The sequence below is a fragment of the Microcaecilia unicolor genome, chromosome 3 (assembly GCF_901765095.1).
Source record: "Microcaecilia unicolor chromosome 3, aMicUni1.1, whole genome shotgun sequence".
Classification (NCBI taxonomy): domain Eukaryota; kingdom Metazoa; phylum Chordata; class Amphibia; order Gymnophiona; family Siphonopidae; genus Microcaecilia; species Microcaecilia unicolor.
The window spans coordinates 49534065-49552549 of NC_044033.1; the positions used below are offsets into that span (position 1 = coordinate 49534065).

The 18485-nt window shown below is 42.2% G+C and overlaps 1 protein-coding gene across 2 annotated transcripts in view; it reads left to right on the forward strand.

Moving 5' to 3' along the window:
- The window catches only part of SOS1 (SOS Ras/Rac guanine nucleotide exchange factor 1), a 322749-nt gene that overhangs the window by 214090 nt on the left and 90174 nt on the right, over nt 1–18485 (forward strand). For both annotated transcript variants that reach the window (XM_030195899.1, XM_030195900.1), the window contains exons 13-14: nt 8846–8949; nt 10763–10985. In XM_030195899.1, the coding sequence (XP_030051759.1) occupies nt 8846–8949; nt 10763–10985 (327 nt within the window). The remainder of the gene's footprint in view (nt 1–8845; nt 8950–10762; nt 10986–18485) is intronic.

Consider the following 18485-nt stretch of genomic DNA (forward strand, 5'->3'; position numbering starts at 1 on the left):
TCACAATGTCAGAGCCATGGTGGCAGCGGTAGCCCACCTTAAGATCAGCCTCTATTGAGGAGCTCTACAAGGCTGCAATGTTGTCCTCGGTACACACAATCACATCTGACTACTGCCTTGAACAGAATACCTGATGTGATAGCCAGTTTGGTCGGATAGTGCTGCAGAAATCTGGTGTGTAAAATCCAACTCCACCCTCCTAGGCAATTATTTCTGTTCCAGACTGCACCTTCACAATCAGTCTGTATATGGTTTCAGTTTGATTGGTTTCTTAGGCCTTGCCGTTGCAAGTCCCTCCTGTTTTGTTTTTTTTGGGTGAGCCTGGTAGCTAGGGATTTCCAATTATGAGAATATTATTGCCTGCATGTCCTCGGAGAAAGCAAAGTTATTTATCTGTAGCAGGTGTTCTCTGAGGCCAGGAGGCCAATTATTCTCATAAACCCTCCCTTCTCCCCTTGGAGGTGTCTTTTCCAGCTGTGTTATATGCTGGTCATATGCTTGCATGTCGAGTAGGAAGGCACCTGCTCATGCTTGGTGGGATGCTGCCAGAATCCTTTTAAATTGACAGTATGCTATGCAGCATCCGCATCGGGCTCTGTCGGATGATGTCACCCAGTTGTGAGAATAATTGGCCTGCTGACCTTGGAGAACACCTACTACAGATAACTTATTTTCTTGTCTTACACCTATCTGGGCAATGAAGCTGTTGGATTTTTTGTAATGTACACACTGCAGCGTAAACGTGCATAGAAGGCAAAAATAATATGCACCAATTTCTGTGAGATTCCAATCACCCAAAGATTCCATATGGACGCTGTTGAAAGTGCTTTTGAAGTCAATGAATAATGCAGCGGTTCTTTTTCCACATCTTCTCTTCAAATATTTGTCTAATAGAAAAGAGTTGACCTATACAGCCTAGCCTGGTCTGAAGCCACATTGCTCCTCTTGAGTATTGATTTCCCACATTGTCTGTAGGCAGGCTCTGATTATTTTAGAAAATATTTTTCTAATAACTGGTAATAGGCTGATTTCGCCTGTAGTTCTTACATTTGGTCATACCACCTTTTCAAGTGACCCCTTTATGGTATAAACCAGAATAAATAGAAAGAGCCACTAGCACCTTATCTTCTCACTCTGAAACTTAGAAGTTACCTCTCTGAATTCCTGTTTCTTTTGTAAAGTCGCCACTGCCAGGTCTGCCAAAACTAAGGCCTTGTGTCCCTCCCAGAGAAAGGTTCTCATCTGCTTCATTCATTCAGCTGTCTGCTCCTTTATGGTAAAATCAATCATGCAGATGATGATATCCCTGGGAACCCACCAGGGCTGGTGCTAGGGTCTCTGGTGCACCCCACTGCAAACTGATAGTTTGCAGGGGGTGGGCGGGCGCCAACTGATAGTCAGCGCTAGCCCACCCTACAGCCCAGCATCTCCTTTCTCTCTACTCCCATCTCCCCCAACCCCATCTAGCCTTCCCCTTCTTCTGGCTGCCCTGCTTTGGAATACCTAGCAGAGCGACGGTAGTGTCTTTTTCACATCTCTGGCATGCCAGCAACACATTCTCCTCTGAGCCACAGATTAATTACTTCCTTTGAAGCAGTTAATGTCTCTGATAGTTTGAACTTTAATGTACAAACTTCATTTTTATTGATCCAGAGACCTAAAGGGGTCACCCTTGAAACTTTGTGGTCTTCAGTTGATAACTTGTCCTATCTATAAGATTTGGTTCTGTGAAAAAGTGGTCAGTCTCTCTGAATCAGTATCTGAGCATGCAGTTGCTATGTCCAGCCAAGGGAAACATTTGGAAGCCTTAGAATTAAAGTTGATAAAAGTGAATCTTTGGAGGCAGCATTATCGAAAGACACACTATTAACTCAGAAGAAATTGGAATCTTTGGAAAATTTGTTTAGAATGGAAGGTCTCCATTTTTTTAGTTTTTCAAGGAATTTCTGCAAAGGATATGTTGAAAAAGTATATGATTGATATTCTGGGTATCGCTGATGACTCCCTGAAGTGACGAGAATATTTTATATTCCTTCCATATGGAAAGGAGGGATTGGTGAAGATTCTTCTGGCATAGATCTCTTTGTAAATAGTTTGAATGAAGTAGAACAGTCTGTTTCATTTCTGTCATTTACCTTGGTTACAACTTTAGCATCAGAATCAGTAAAATTGTTTTTCACACATAGGATACAAAGTTTAGGGTTTTCGGATAAGAGTATATCCAGATGTAGCTAAATCTACTCAGAAAAGGAGAAGGCAGTTCTTATTAATGTGGCCTAGAGAGCTCCAACTGGGGGCCAGGTTTACTCTCAAAATTCTCTGTAAATGTACTGTATGGTATCAAAATTGTAAGTATATTTTTGAGCCATTTTAATTAGTTTCTTTCCTCAGTAATAAAGATTCTGCCTCTGTAATTGAGAAGGCCCTATCGTCAGCTTCAACTGTCAGTTCCAAATAAGGACTGTAATTGACATATGCTGGAGCTAAGTTGGCTTATTTTTGCTGCTGTTATTTTCTTTTCTTGTTATTATAACTCTCATTCTGCTCTCAGAATAGTGGACCTTAATTTTAGAGCTAAATGTATAAAGTACTATTTTGCTTGGTGGATTTAATTTTTGTTTAATTTTTTTTTCGTGGCATTGCCCTATTTTCCTTTCAAATGTAAAACTTGTTTATATTGCTTATTAATTGTGTAAAAATAAGGTTAAAAACAAAAAGGCAGTGTACATTAAAAAACAAAAAACAAACTTACATATCTTATATAATAAAACTCACCTCCAAAGTTCTAAAGTGCTTGGGACCGTGGCTCCCTCAGCATGGAGGTGGTCTGTTAGGCAGCATCGAACTCAATGACGTCACCAGACCCAGCTGATCGCAGGAACTGGCTGCTGGCACGCGCAAAAAAAAAAAAAAAAAAAAGAAGTGAAACAAAAAAGGCTCGAGAAGCACTCCCGAACCTGCCCTGCTCTAACGAACTCCACAACTGCCATCAGAACGCTCGCACAGCACGAGACTGCCGCCCAGCTGAGGAGAATACCGCTGCCCTGACAGTGCTATCCTGCAGAACCTGCCGCTCCGAACTGCCATCCGAACCCGCACCAACAAACAAAAAAGTGAAGAAACAGCCTCCAGCAGCCTTCGGGATAAACACTAAGCAAAAAAAAAAAGCACAAGTGAAGAAACAGCCTCCAGCAGCCTTCGGGACACACACTAACCAAACAAAAAACCGTGAAGAAACAGCCTCCAGCAGCCCTACGGACCCACACTAACAAAACAAAAAAAAAAGGTGAAGAAACAGCCTCCAGCCGCCTCAACAGGGGACTTCACAAAAAGCAAAGCAAGAAGATAAAACCAACTGCAGTCTTCTCTGGAGGAGGTTCACAGCCGCCCTGAACCGCCCTGATACTGCAGCACTAACAACAGGGCAAGCTGGATGAGGTTCACAGACACCGATCCTGCAGACAGCAGTGCAACGTGTAAACCAATAGGTACAATTAAGGGGGCAGAAACTTTAAGGGAGGGGGCATGGAACTTGAAGGGGAGACAGACAAACACATGGAGAGGGGGTGAGAGAACAGAATGGGAGGGAAGGGGAGAGGAAAAATTATGCAGATGGAGGGCATGGTAAAGAGAGCACAATCCCTGGATAAAAGAAAGAATTCAAAACAGAAACACGGGTGGGGGGGGGGCACCCTTACATTGCCACTCACAGGAGGGAAGGGGGAAAAACTAACAGAAAGGGGGGGACTGCACTTCACACAGAAGGAGGGGGCCATGCACACATACACACAGTCTTTCACTCTCTGTGTCACTGTGACACACACACTCTCTCGAACACACACACACACTCTGTCTCACTGTCACACCCACATTCTCACACAGGCATACACTGTTTCAATGCCCACCCCTGTGGTCCTGCAACAGCTTAAAGGAAGGATATGGAGACACACACTCACGCTCTCTCTCACACACAACCAGTCTACAAATCTCTGTTTCTCACTGTCACACACACCATGTCTCACACATACACATACACTCTGTCTCACTCCCGCCCCTCTGGTCACAGAACTTCAGACACAAAGGGTGCGGGTACCTGCACTTTCGAAGGAATGAGGGAGTCATGAACACACACAGACACATACTCTGGCACACTGTAGCACAGTGTCACACACAGACACAATCTCTGTCTCACATACACTCTTTCACTCTCTGTGTCTGACTGTGACACACACTCTTTCAAACACACACACAATTGCTGGATTAAAAAAAGGAAAAGGAACTGAAAAACCAAACACGGGGGGGGGGGGGGGGGGGGGGAGGGAGGGAACGACCCTGCACCTCAGACAGAAGAAAGGGGTCATGCACGCACACACACACACAGTCTCACACACACATAACCGCTCTCTCTCACTTGCAACCAGTCTTTCACTCTCTGTGTCTCACTATCACACACACTCTCTCACACACACTCACACATACACTCAGGCTCGCTGCTATGGTCCCAGAACTTAAAACACAAAGGGTGGGGGTACCTGCACTTCTGACAGTATTAGGGGGTCATGCACACACATACACACATACTGTGGCACACTGTACCTCAGTGTCACACACAGACTCTCTCTTTCTCTCACACACAAACTCACACTTTTCCACTCTCTGTGTGTCACTGTGACACACACTCAAACACACACACACAATCAGTCTCTCTGTCACACCCACACTCTCACACACATATACATTTTGATTCACTGCCCACCCCAGTACTCCTGCAAGGGCTTGCTTGAAGGAGAAGAATATGGAGACATTATAATACTTTTCTAACAACTCTGTAGTTACCAAAAACAAACAAAAAAAAAAACCATTGCTAGCGCCCTTTTCCTTTCAAACAGAAACGGGCCTTTTTTACTAGTTATACAATAATGCAAGTAATGAGGAAAATAAACCATACTGCAGAATAGAAAACCATGTATTGAATGTAGTCAGTAAGATGTAAAAACAAGCTAAGTAGCATCTTAACCGCAAAAATGGCTATACATTTCTTTAGAACATCATATAGAGCTTCATATGATAACAGAACAGTGACACAAGTTGGGAGCTATCTTTAACAGGTTCAGTTCCATATCTGCTAGTATTCTGAAAGAAATCTAAAATAGAGCCAGGCAACTATAGACCAATGAATATATAATATCTGTTCCCTAGAAAATACTGTAGCTAGCACAGAAATGATGATTTCACAGTGAGGAAGAGAATCTCTCTATATAAAACACACCTCCAATGTTCTAATGAAGCCGGAAGTAGTGTGTAGTTGTGTAGATCGCCGTTTCCCATGAGTGTCTGCCCCGCCCTCGCGTCACAACGTGATGACGTTGAGGACGGAGCAATGACACCGAATCGCATCGCTCACCCTATGCACGTCACACGTAACAGCTGACCAACCACAGGTAGGAGGGCGGGTGCACAGCGGCGAATCGATGCGGCAGGGGAGACAGCAGATTCGCTGGGTGTCTGGAAGGGGGGCACGGCCCAGGGAGAGAAGAGCATCGGTGGGTGCAAGGGAAAATGGAGAATTGCTGGGTGGCTGAAGGGGGACCACAAGAAAAACTAGAATCACTGGGTGTCTGAAGGGCGGGCAGGGGAGAGAGGACAATCGGTTGGGGTGTGGGGGGGCAGGGGAGAGAGGACAATCGGTGGTTGGCTGGAGGGGGGGCAGGGGACGGAGGACAAGCGCTGGGTGGCTGGAGGGGGAGCCGGGAAGAGAGGAGAATCACTGGGTGGCTGGAGGGGGACAGAGGAGACTCGCTGGGTGGCGGGAGGGGGAGCAGGGGAGAGAGGAGAATCACTGGGTGGCTGCAGGGCGGGCAGGAGACAGAGCAGACACACTCACACCCAGCAGTCTCACTCTGTCACGAACACATTCACTCTCTCTCTCTCTCTCACACACACACTCCGACAAAAACCTTGCTAGCGCCCGTTTCATTTGTGTCAGATATGGGCCTCATTTACTAGTAGCTTAATAAAAATCTTTATGAATTTAGGAACAAGTCCTGTCAATCATCTTACCAGATGTTTTTGAGAATCTTAGTGTGGAAAACCTGATTGATGTAACTTCTTTGAATTTTACTAGTGTGTTTGTGTGAGAGAGAGAGAGAGATCCATATGAAGAACTGATTTAAAGATTAAGAAACATGTGATTTAAGGATAACATTTGCAAGTTACAAAGTGAAATAGAAGGCTTTGGAGGATCACAATGATATGTTATACAGTCAACCCTCAAAGTAATGGACTAATTGAGGGGGGGAGGTATCTGTTAAATTGAAAAGTCTGAAAAATATTACATTTTATTTATTTTGAAGTGCAATACAATCAGTCTTCATGTTAAAAACCACTAATTTAAGCTATATGCGAGAACATTAGTCTTTCATTTATAAACTGTTTTGGAATTCTGCTGCTTTTGAATTATCCATAATCGGGGTCCATTAAATCAAGGGTTGGCTGTACCTGGAATAACATGACAAGTGGTGTTTCAAAGGAGTTCATATTGGGATTAGTACTATTTAATGTGCTTTGACTTGATTTACTGACTTTATATCCCACTTTCTGGAGCTAGTGTATTAAAATGACTTATAATACAGCAGTACAATAAATACTTGGATTCCAGGACTCTGTCCTTTCCTGGTTCTCTTCCTACCTCTCCCTCCGCACCTTTAGTGTTCACTCTGGTGGATCCTCTTCTACCTCTATCCCTCTGCCTGTCGGCGTACCTCAGGGTTCTGTTCTTGGTCCCCTCCTCTTTTCTATCTACACTTCTTCCCTTGGTTCATTAATCTCATCCCATGGCTTTTCCTACCACCTCTATGCTGATGACTCCCAAATCTACCTTTCTACCCCTGATATCTCACCTTGCATCCAAACCAAAGTTTCAGCGTGCTTGTCTGACATTGCTGCCTGGATGTCTCAACGCCACTTGAAATTAAATATGACCAAAACCGAGCTTCTCATTTTCCCCCCCCAAACCCACCTCCCCGCTCCCCCCGTTTTCTATTTCTGTTGATGGCTCTCTCATTCTCCCTGTCTCCTCAGCTCGAAACCTTGGGGTCATCTTTGACTCTTCTCTCTCCTTCTCTGCTCATATCCAGCAGACCGCCAAGACCTGTCGTTTCTTTCTTTACAACATCCGTAAAATCCGCCCCTTTCTTTCCGAGCACTCTACCAAAACCCTCATCCACACCCTTGTCACCTCTCGTTTAGACTACTGCAATCTGCTTCTTGCTGGCCTCCCACTTAGTCACCTCTCCCCTCTCCAGTCGGTTCAAAACTCTGCTGCCCGTCTCATCTTCCGCCAGGGTCGCTTTACTCATACTCCCCCTCTCCTCAAGACCCTTCACTGGCTCCCTATCCGTTTTCGCATCCTGTTCAAACTTCTTCTACTAACCTATAAATGTATTCACTCTGCTGCTCCCCAGTATCTCTCCACACTCGTCCTTCCCTACACCCCTTCCCGTGCACTCCGCTCCATGGATAAATCCTTCTTATCTGTTCCCTTCTCCACTACTGCCAACTCCAGACTTCGCGCCTTCTGTCTCGCTGCACCCTACGCCTGGAATAAACTTCCTGAGCCCCTACGTCTTGCCCCATCCTTGGCCACCTTTAAATCTAGACTGAAAGCCCACCTCTTTAACATTGCTTTTGACTCGTAACCACTCGCCTCCACCTACCCTCCTCTCTTCCTTCCCGATCACATTAATTGATTTGATGTGCTTACTTTATTTATTTTTTGTCTATTAGATTGTAAGCTCTTTGAGCAGGGACTGTCTTTCTTCTATGTTTGTGCAGCGCTGCGTATGCCTTGTAGCGCTATAGAAATGCTAAATAGTAGTAGTAGTAGTAGTACATGGTAAAATAAGCACATTGAAAATCTCATAACTTAAATAATAAAATAGATTATCCAATTAATAGTGGCAAAATCTAGCCCAAAATCTAAGAGTAAACTATGATAATCTAAGGAAGATGCACACATATTTTCTGACAAAATTCCAAACTCTTGTGTTGTAAATACACAGCAAAATGTGGTGATATAGCAAAATGACTTAGATATTTAAATGAGCAGACAACTTAATATAGATAAGAGAAGGATAGTGCATTTAGGGTGCAAGAATAGGTTGATACCATATTCTTTGATGAAATACTTGCCACCACTAACCAAGGAAATGGCTGTACATATCAACAATAACACAAAACAGCGAAGATGACCCCCAAAAAAGGGGAGGGAAAACATAAACAATAAAAAAATCCAAGTATAAGATAAAAAATAAGAAAATGATAAAAATAAAAAATTAAATTCAAAAAGAGTAAAAAAAACTCAAGACGACACACAAAAAGGTAAAACTCAAAATTTTATTGAAAGGTGATATGACTCGACACAGCTGTGTTTTGGCCCAACTGGCCTGCGTCAGGAGTCTAATTAAAACAAATCAAACAGCAGTTTTCCCTGTCTGCCCCTGTTATAATCATGCATTCCTTCCCCAAGGTTTACCTTCATTGCAAGTTGTTCTCCTTGCCACCCCCATCCCCAAGTTGATACTCAGTGTATTATACATTTTCTTTATACTCATGTACTTCTCATCCATTCTGTGTAGTGTACTCTGTGCATTTATAGCTGATTATTAGTATTTTTTTTGCTTATTTTATTCTATATCTTATGTAATAAACTGTGTGGAGAGTGCAACATGGTATATTGAAGGGCAATCCTCTCCCCCTTTCTTGTTTATCTTTTACTATAAAACCTTTTTCTGATCAAGACAAGCCTAGTAGTTAATTTTTTTGTTATTTTCCTTTACTAATGTAGTGTTCTAAATGTATGTCGACACTGGGTAGAACACCATTTCTATGACTTTGAGAGAGATGAAAGTCTTTTGCTGCAGTTGGAAGAGTTCATCGGGACAGTACGAGGTATAGTATGGACTAAATGCTGTAAGACGTTAAAACACAGTATCAAAATATGTTCTCCAGTTGAGCATGTGAATTCATAGAAAAGAAGTCAGTATTCATTTAGAAAACAAATTCCCCTCTTATTTACTTCTCCTGATCCTCCATAACTCTGAATCTTTTCAGCTGTAATTGGTACCACACCCAGCCTCCCATTGTACCATGTTCTGTACATTCTAGGAAATGTATTTCTCACCACTTCTAAAGCAGCTAGTTGTCTAGTGGAAGGGGTGATAGGGTAGCATAGTAACTTAGAGCATATTCTCAGGCACTTATTCCTGCTGTCAACGATGGGTGCCTAAGAATATGCTCTGTTACTATGCTTCCCTGACGCAGCTAAGTGAAACATGGCGCTATGTTGTAGTCTTCTCTGTATCTGAGCGGCAGCTTTTTGTATTCAGATTTCCATTTTGTTTTTGAGAATTTTAGTGATTCAGACATTGAAGAAGCTGTTTGTGGAAATATACTATGGGCATTCGTTTCTAAAAAAAAATAAAATAAAGAAATTAAAAAAAAAAAAGACAAAAAAATTCTTTTGGACCGATGAGTACTGGAGGCATTAACTGAGATGCCATATGCTCTAAGTCAAATGCAAATGCTCACGCGTGTGTGTTTGCTTTCTGATGGTCCATAAGTTTATTTTTTAAAGCTACCCTTCTGTGTAATATTTCTGGGTAGTCTTAGCAAATTGTAATCAAATGTTGACCACAATGATATTTTTAAAAAACCCCAAAAAACCCACTACACAGCTTTTTAAAGTTCTTGTTAGTTTGTTTTATAACCATTCTAAAAGGAGTACCTTGCTTTACTTCCACATTCAGAACTGAGAACACTACTACTAGAGGAGTAGGAGTCCAGATCTTTTACATGATAGTCGAATATTTGACCACTAGGCTATTAGGCCAGAAGCCCATTTCTAAATTCTTGATTTTAAAATGCTCATCCAACATTTTTATGTACATTTATACCAGAGTCTACATAGAAACTGTAAATTTGGAGAGGTAATTTTATAAAGCTTTTTCCCATACATAAAACCATTTTTACATTAGAAAAGGGATTTTATAAAATTGTGTGCACATATAAGCATGGAGAAAATAGATACAGAGAAAGATCATGCCTCCTTACATGTGTGCTGCTTGTAGGCGCTCCTGCGGGCATAGTTTGGGTGGAGCGGAGGCAGAGGTGTGATGTATGCATATATTTAAAATACAAGGGTACGCAGTAGGGGGTCAGTATTCAGCCAGCAGCGGTCAGTGATTTATTAAAACTCTGACGCTGTCGCAGAAATTATGCCTGGATATTCAATGCCAGTCCACGTCTGGGCACTGGTCTTAAATATCTGAGTGTTTGTGGATAGCTGGCAGTAAACTGGATAAGTGCCAATATTCAGCCTTTAACTTGTTAAACTGGCCAAAGATAGGACTGTTATTGATTAAATGCCAACTCCACTCCTCAATAGCCCACACAATAGCTGGTTTCAGCTTTAGCGGTTAGTGAAGATATTCAGTGGCACTAGGTAGATAATTGCCTCAGAATGTTCCTTCGAGGCCTGCCCAGCACCGGTTAACTGGGCAAGAGGCTCTCTTACCTTGTTAACTGGCTTAAATATCAGCCCCCTTAGATTACCTTTACACACATTTACACCAGCTCTGGAGCAAATATAAATTTGTGCATGAGCAATTGCAAAATACTGGGGCATTATAGGGTTACAGAACAAACTTGCTTACTTTCCTTATTCTAAAGTTGGGTATAATATAGGTCATTATATTTATTTCAGGTAAAGCTATGAAAAAATGGGTGGAATCAATCACAAAGATTATCCAGCGGAAAAAGGAGGCACAAGCCATTGGACCCAGTCACAATATTACTTTTGAAAGTTCACCTCCTCCAATAGAGTGGCATGTAAGCCGACCAGGACAGACTGAGACTTTCGACTTGCTTACACTGCACCCTATAGAAATTGCTCGACAACTTACTTTGCTTGAATCAGATCTTTACAGGTATTATTTTTAAAAAAGACAACACTGGAAAAATATTCAAATTTCGGTGACAAAAAAACTATAATTGACTTGATATTTATTTGTTTGTGACATTTATATCCCACATTATCCCAAACAAGTTTGAGTTCAGTGTGGCTTACAATTGGCTTATAATTGACTTGATATAACTATTCTGTTAATTTTTTGCTAAGACCAAAAGTCAGAAACATGAAGATTTAGCATTTCTAATTTTGGTAATTGGCCAGCAGTTAAAAATGATAAATTAAGGATACAGTTCAATATCTTTGTGCAAGAATTGAGTTTTCATGCAGAAGAGCAGCCTGTCTTCTATGCCTCAGGCTGGTCAGTGTTGCTTTGCTATAGAGGTAGTATTTATAGCATGGAGGATGGAATCCCAGTCATTGTGCTATAGTGACATCTGCTGGTTACATCTGGGATGCACATATGTAAACAATGATCTGTGGTTGCTAGCTAGTTAGCAAACAGGAAGGGTTAAAGGGAAAGCCAAAAGTACATATAGTTGCAACTGAAGATTGGTGGCACTACAAATTCAGTAAGAGGCTAGTTTCAACAAATAAGTAACATTCTTAAATTGATAATGATCATTATCTAGCAGCTCTCGGGTTAGATTTGTATGGTTCATAATCCATCAGTTCATTCTTTCTACCAGTAGGGAACAGAGTGTGATGCCTAGTGGAGCCATGTACCTCTCATATACTTTCTTTTCCCATCAGAATAGGCCAGGAGTATGCATTCACTTTGTGAGCTTCTGACTTTCAGATGATGCTTGTTTTGTTGTCTTAGTCTAAAATGGGAAATAAAAAAAACAGGTCAGAATGAAGGATTTTGTGAGGAGAGGGAAGAGAAGGAGATTAAGTGGTCAGAGAAAGAAAAAGTAAGAGAGGTAGAGAGCAATATAGAGGAGAAGAAGAGTGGGAAATGGAAAAGTGGTTGTGTATGAATATTTATTTTGACATTTATACCCCACCTTATGCTGAACATATTCGAGCTCAATGTGGCTTACAATAAATAAAACAGGCAAGGTCTATAATACCATAAACAAAATACCAAGTAAGAGCAGAGTAGCACAAATAAGATACAAATAAGAACTAAATAAACCATTGATGACCAGTTACAATCTAACACACTCCATCGATGCATAGAAATCTCTCAAAGAGAAAAGCTTTCAGTCTTTTGTGAAATACCAAGTAATCAGGCTGACACTTGATTGCCATTGACAGTGAGTTCCACCACTTAGCACCTTGATATCTAAAGTCTGCATAGTGAACCGACTGCACGCTTGCAGTCTGGAAGATAGAGTCTAAGGTAGTCCCTAGAACCAGAGGTTATATTGCGTAGGGGAATAGTTATTAAGGGCTGCATGTAATCCCATGTCATTTTCATATAATATTTGAAAGACAAAAAACACATAATTTAAAAATAATCTTGGATTTAATGGGCAGCCAGTGCAGCTTGCATAATAATGGAGTGGTTCTATCAAAACATTTTCATGTAATATTTTCATATAATATTTGAAAGACAAAAAACACATAATTTAAAAATAATCCTGGATTTAATGAGCAGCCAGTGCAGCTTGCATAATAATGGAGTGGTTCTATCAAAACACGATACCTTGAGGACAAGCCTAGCTGCTAAATTTTGGGCCATTTGTAGTTGTTTTAGGACACCGTCCTTACATCCAGCATAGATGGAATTGCAGTAATCGAATTGAGTTAAAACCATCAGGCAAGAAATATGATCTGATTCTCCTCAGCTTCCAAAGAGACCTGAAGGATTTTTTCACTGCTGAGGAAACCTGAGGCTCAAATGTGACTAAGCATAGTTTCCAGGGGGTAGGATGCATTGTCAATTGTAAAATTATTATATATGGTATAGTCAAAGGAGTTGGTTACCACAAGAAATTTAGTCTTATCTCTGACTTAAATTTAAGTTCAGAAGCCCAAGATTCTAACAAATCAAGATCAAGCCTAATCTTAGGGACAATTTCTGGAAGACCAGTCTTGAAAGGGATATAGATTGTGACATCGTCCACAGAAATGAAAGTGCAGAACCCCACTGCCTCCAGTCTTTCACCTAATGGAACTATCATAGAATTGAACAGAATTGGGGATAGTGGTTAACCCTGTGGCATCCTGCAGTCAGGAGACCAGAATGGTGAGAGAGAACCTGACAAACTTGATCGATCTAGATTTTAGGAACCCGCGGAACCATTGGTGAGCCTTTCCACCCAGTCTGAATTGGTCGAACAGGCCTAAAAGCAAATCATGATCAATGAGGTCAAAGGCATTTGACATAGCAAATTGCGCCACTAAAAACTTAAAGCCTAGACTGATGATCAAGACTGTCTCATGTCACGGTCTCAGGCTCTCGGACACTGGCACCACGTGAGCCCTTGGACCGCTGCTGACAAGACCCTCAACTAGGACCCTCAGTAGGCAAGACCCTCAACCAGGACTGGGTAAGCAAGCAAGGCAGGAGAAGCTGTAGACAGGCAAAGCTGGAACAATCGAACTGGAACCACAGGACTGGAACTACAGCAGTAGGCAGGCAGGGAAAAAGCAGGACAGAGCAACCGGTCTTCACCTGCGCTTGACCACCATTCCCCAGGGGTTGAGCCCCCAGGTGCAGGCCGCCGGCAGGACTTACTGGACCTAGCTTGCAGACAGACTAGACCAACAGGATACTAAACAAGCTTGACTAACACAGGGTTCGGGACTACTGAGGATACGGGATTCTCATAGAGGGAATAGGATACAGAACAAGCTTGACAGAAACAGGGTTAGGTTCAAAACAGGAGTGCCCACAGGCACCCAGACAAGAACATGGCATACAGGTAACACACAAGGCAAGTCAGAAGTGCTCCTACAGCACAGCAAGACAGAAGTGCTCCTATCAGCACCAGAAGGGTAAAGCAGGGAAGCTTAAACAAGCAGGCAGAAGTGCTCTCAATAGCACAGCAAGACAGTTGTACAGCGCTTTAGAAATGTTAAATAGTAGTAGTATATTGTACAGTGCTGCGTAACCCTAGTAGCGCTTTAGAAATGTTAAATAGTAGTAGTAGTAGTAGTAGAAGTGCTCCTATCAGCACCAAACACTAACCTGGACCTTTGGCGTTTGCAAAGGCCAAGCAGAAAGTTTCCAGGTGGTTAATAAGCCCATCAGCAGTTGAGGCTCAGTGCAGCAATCTCAAGGCAGCTAAGGGTGAGGCTAGCTGCCAAACTTCCAAGCAAGACTGGAGGGCTAAAATATCTGGACCGGACTGAAAAGAGAGTCTGGAAAGTCTATGGCAGCCACCGGTTCTGGCCACCAGAGGGCGAGAGGAGCACAAACCAAGAAAAAGTCAGAATTGTGACATCTCATTACTGTAATAAGGCCTTTAAGCCTGACTGGGATTTATGCAAGAGGGAGAAAGAGGAAAGGTGATTCATAAGCTGAGTTCCAACTATTCCTTCCATTTCTTAGTCAACAATGGGGTAAAAGCAACAGGCCTGTAATTAGTAATGTCTACCAATGAAGCCGAGGTGCTCTTAGAGTTTAGGGTAAGTATTATGGAACCTTTCCGCTGAGGAGTAGTACTCTGAGTCAGCATATACGAGATACAAGCTTGAAGGAGGTCATTGAATCCTGTCAGTGCAGTTTTTAATAAATGACTCGGATAAGCATCCAGAAGTCAATGTGAGGAAGAACACTTTTTGAGAGAGGATTTGACAATCTCATGAGTGGGTAGCAGAAAGGAGACAACAGTTGGTTAGCTGCAATACCAGCATCCACACTAGGCTGCTTGATGCAAGATTGAACACAACTGGCCTTAAGTTGCAGTACAGCCCCCCTAATTTTAGTTACTTTTTGTTTGAGATATTTAAGTACATATGGTAGAATGTAGCTGAAGTTACATACTTAGTTGCATACATATCTCTCAAACGATATTCAGAGGTTCTGAAAACAAGCAGGATCATGAACACATACAAATGTGTCATGCGACTTTATTCATGACAAAATGAACATCTGTCTCTTTAGAAAGCAAAAAAATGTTTTATGCTCAGTAGTTCCTATGCTATCACACCTCCATTTTCTATGAAGGTGCTGTTGAGAGTACTTCAATATGCAGACCTGTGGAGTGTCAGAAAAATTTTTTTTCTTTGCAGACTTTAACCCACTATTGTTTCATTGTTGGCACTTACTAAATTTTGACTTAATTCAGCTGAACTGGTGTGCATTTTTTTTTTTCAAAAGTGAATCCATGCTAGCAAGTCGCTCAGTTGAAAATTTTCTTATATTTGGATTGTATCCTTTTAAGCGGAACATTTTAATTTCATTTTTCCTTTAAGTATCCTAGGAAGTGGCTAGTGGCTTCTTTCTGTTTCAAATGCAAAAAAATAATTACTGGCTACCACTAGGTTTACTACAAGGGTTTTGGAAAAAGTCGTGGTGACTTTGGCTGTGACATCTGTGAAAAGTGTTTATTTGTGCCTGGATTGATGGACACTCGTACTTCATTCACCAGTGAACAAAAATTCATCTCAGAGCTGCTTGTGGTAGGTTGATGTGAGGATTGTTTGTAAATTTGCCTATCCAGTGTGTAGGTAGTAAACAGGAAAATGCAGGAGAGAGATTGTGGAAGCCAAATTTAAGAAATGCTCCCTATTCCACGTGTGGGAACGAGAGGCAGGCAGATTGCCAGAGTCTCTGTGTTTGGGTGAAACAGTGGTGCAGGGAAGCAGGGATTTAGATTTGATAGGAACTAGGCAACATTCTGCAGGAAGAGGATGCCTGTTCTGAAAGGATGGGCTCCAGCTTTACCAGGATAGAATCAGGCTGCTGGCACTAACCTTTAAAAAGGATGTAGGAGCAGCTTTTAAGCTAGAACTTGGGGAAAAGTCAACAGTCACTTAGGAGTATGTAATTCAGAGTAAGGTATTTTCAAGGGATACTGGCAAAATATGGAATAATATCCCAATGGAGAGGTTATGATAAAACCTGAAGTAGCCCAGTAGTAAATTAAAAAAAAAAAGAGTAGTCAAATGATTTCAAATTACCCTCATGAACTGCAAGGCAAGTTTTAAATACAAATGAAAACATACTTTAAAGGGTCTACATGTGAATTCCAAAAACCTAAAAGTTAAGATGGGAGAGTTGACATGTATGGCAACATGAGGGAGTGTATAGGAAATTACCAGTCCTCCTCAATAACACTTCCTCACAGAGCCACATTAAACTCCACAATGCAGAATAGAGAGGGCATGTTTCAGTGAGGGTAGAGTAGAGAGGGGCGTGGTCCATGCAGGATAAAACTCCTGAGCCACAGCTAAGCCAGAGTGGCCCAGGGAAGACCAGAACAGCCCTTCAGCAGATGCTTTCATCACATGTGTAAGCAACAGAAGCTTAATTCAGATAGGCCAAGTTTTACCTTGAAATCTTATAAACTACTAATCCTTAAGGCCCGGCCTCGTTTTGATTAACCTTTAAGATGAGACTGAGACAGTGGGGCCCTGTCAGGGACCTGCTACAGGAACATTGCTATATGAACTTAAGAGACATTTGTTCTTAGTTTATCCAGTCTGTGAAGGAAATAGGCTTTACATATGTGAACATAAAGTGTTTTTGTTTTATTTTTACCACGCTGAATTATTTTGTTGAGGTTTCATGCCACACCCTTGTCCGCCCTGCCAGTAAATAAATGGTTCATGGATTTGATATACTGCCTTTCAGTAGTACATCCAAAGCGGTTTAAATATATTATATGCAGGTCCCTAATGGGCTCACAATTTAACTTTTGTGCCTGGGGCAATGGAGGATTAACTGACTTGCTCAGGGTCACAAGGAGCTGCAGAGTTAAGAAATAAGAGGTGTCTTAGAAATCTGGTGGAAAGAGGACAAGCAGTGGATGCTGTGATGCCAGTGTACAAATTATATTGAAATGACAGTGTGAATCAAATTGATGAAGAGGTGGTGCTATATGTTTGGGTTAGTTTAGATAGGATAAACGTTTTGCAGGAAACAAAATGCAACATGGAATGCGTTTGCTGCATTGGAAAAATTGACAGTCCTGCAGTGGAAACCAAATTGGAGTCAGAGACAAAGAGACACACAAAATCATCAAGGCATTAATAAAACAACTCCAAAGAGAGAAATACTTTCATAAAGGGATGTGAAAAAGTATTTACTCCCTCCTGATTTCCCTATTAAATATGTCACACTGAATGGATCCAGACCTTTCAACAAAATGTAATGTTAGGTAAAAGGAATCTAAGTAAACAGTTTTTAAGTTATTAATTTAATGCAAAGTGATTAAATGCAAAGTGATGCACTTAGGGAATAGAAATCCACGGGAGACGTATGTGTTAGGCGGGGAGAGTCTGATAGGTACGGGCGGAGAAAGGGATCTTGGGGTGATAGTATCTGAGGATTTGAAGGCGACGAAACAGTGTGACAAGGCGGTGGCCGTAGCTAGAAGGTTGTTAGGCTGTATAGAGAGAGGGTATCTGAGGATTTGAAGGCGACGAAACAGTGTGACAAGGCGGTGGCCGTAGCTAGAAGGTTGTTAGGCTGTATAGAGAGAGGTGTGACAAGCAGAAGAAAGGGGGTGTTGATGCCCCTGTATAAGTCGTTGGTGAGGATCCACCTGGAGTATTGTGTTCAGTTTTGGAGGCCGTATCTTGTTAAGGATGTAAAAAGAATTGAAGCGGTGCAAAGAAAAGCTACGAGAATGGTATGGGATTTACGTTACAAGACGTATGAGAGACTTGCTGAACTAAACATGTATACTCTGGAGGAAAGCAGAAACAGGGGTGATATGATACAGACGTTCAAATATTTGAAAGGTATTAATCCGCAAACGAACCTTTTCCGGAGATGGGAAGGTGGTAGAACGAGAGGACATGAAATGAGATTGAATGGAGGCAGACTCAAGAAAAATGTCAGGAAGTATTTTTTCACGGAGAGAGTAGTGGATGCTTGGAATGCCCTCCCACGGGAGGTGGTGGAAATGAAAACGGTAACGGAATTCAAACATGCGTGGGATAAGCATAAAGGAATCCTGTGCTGAAGGAATGGATCCTCAGGAGCTTAGTCAAGATCGGGAGGCGGGGCTGGTGGTTGGGAGGCAGGGATAGTGCTGGACAGACTTGTACGGTCTGTGCCAGAGCCGGTGGTGGGCAGCGGGACTGGTGGTTGGGAGGCGGGGATAGTGCTGGACAGACTTGTACGGTCTGTGCCAGAGCCGGTGGTTGGGAGGCAGGGCTGATGGTTGGGAGGTGAGGATAGTGCTGGGCAGACTTATACGGTCTGTGCCAGAGCCGGTGGTTGGGAGGAGGGGCAGGTGGTTGGGAGGCGGGGATAGTGCTGGGCAGACTTATATGGTCTGTGCCCTGAAGAGCACAGGTAGAAATCAAAGTAGGGTATACACAAAAAGCAGCAAATATGAGTTATCTTGTTGGGCAGACTGGATGGACCGTGCAGGTCTTTTTCTGCCGTCATCTA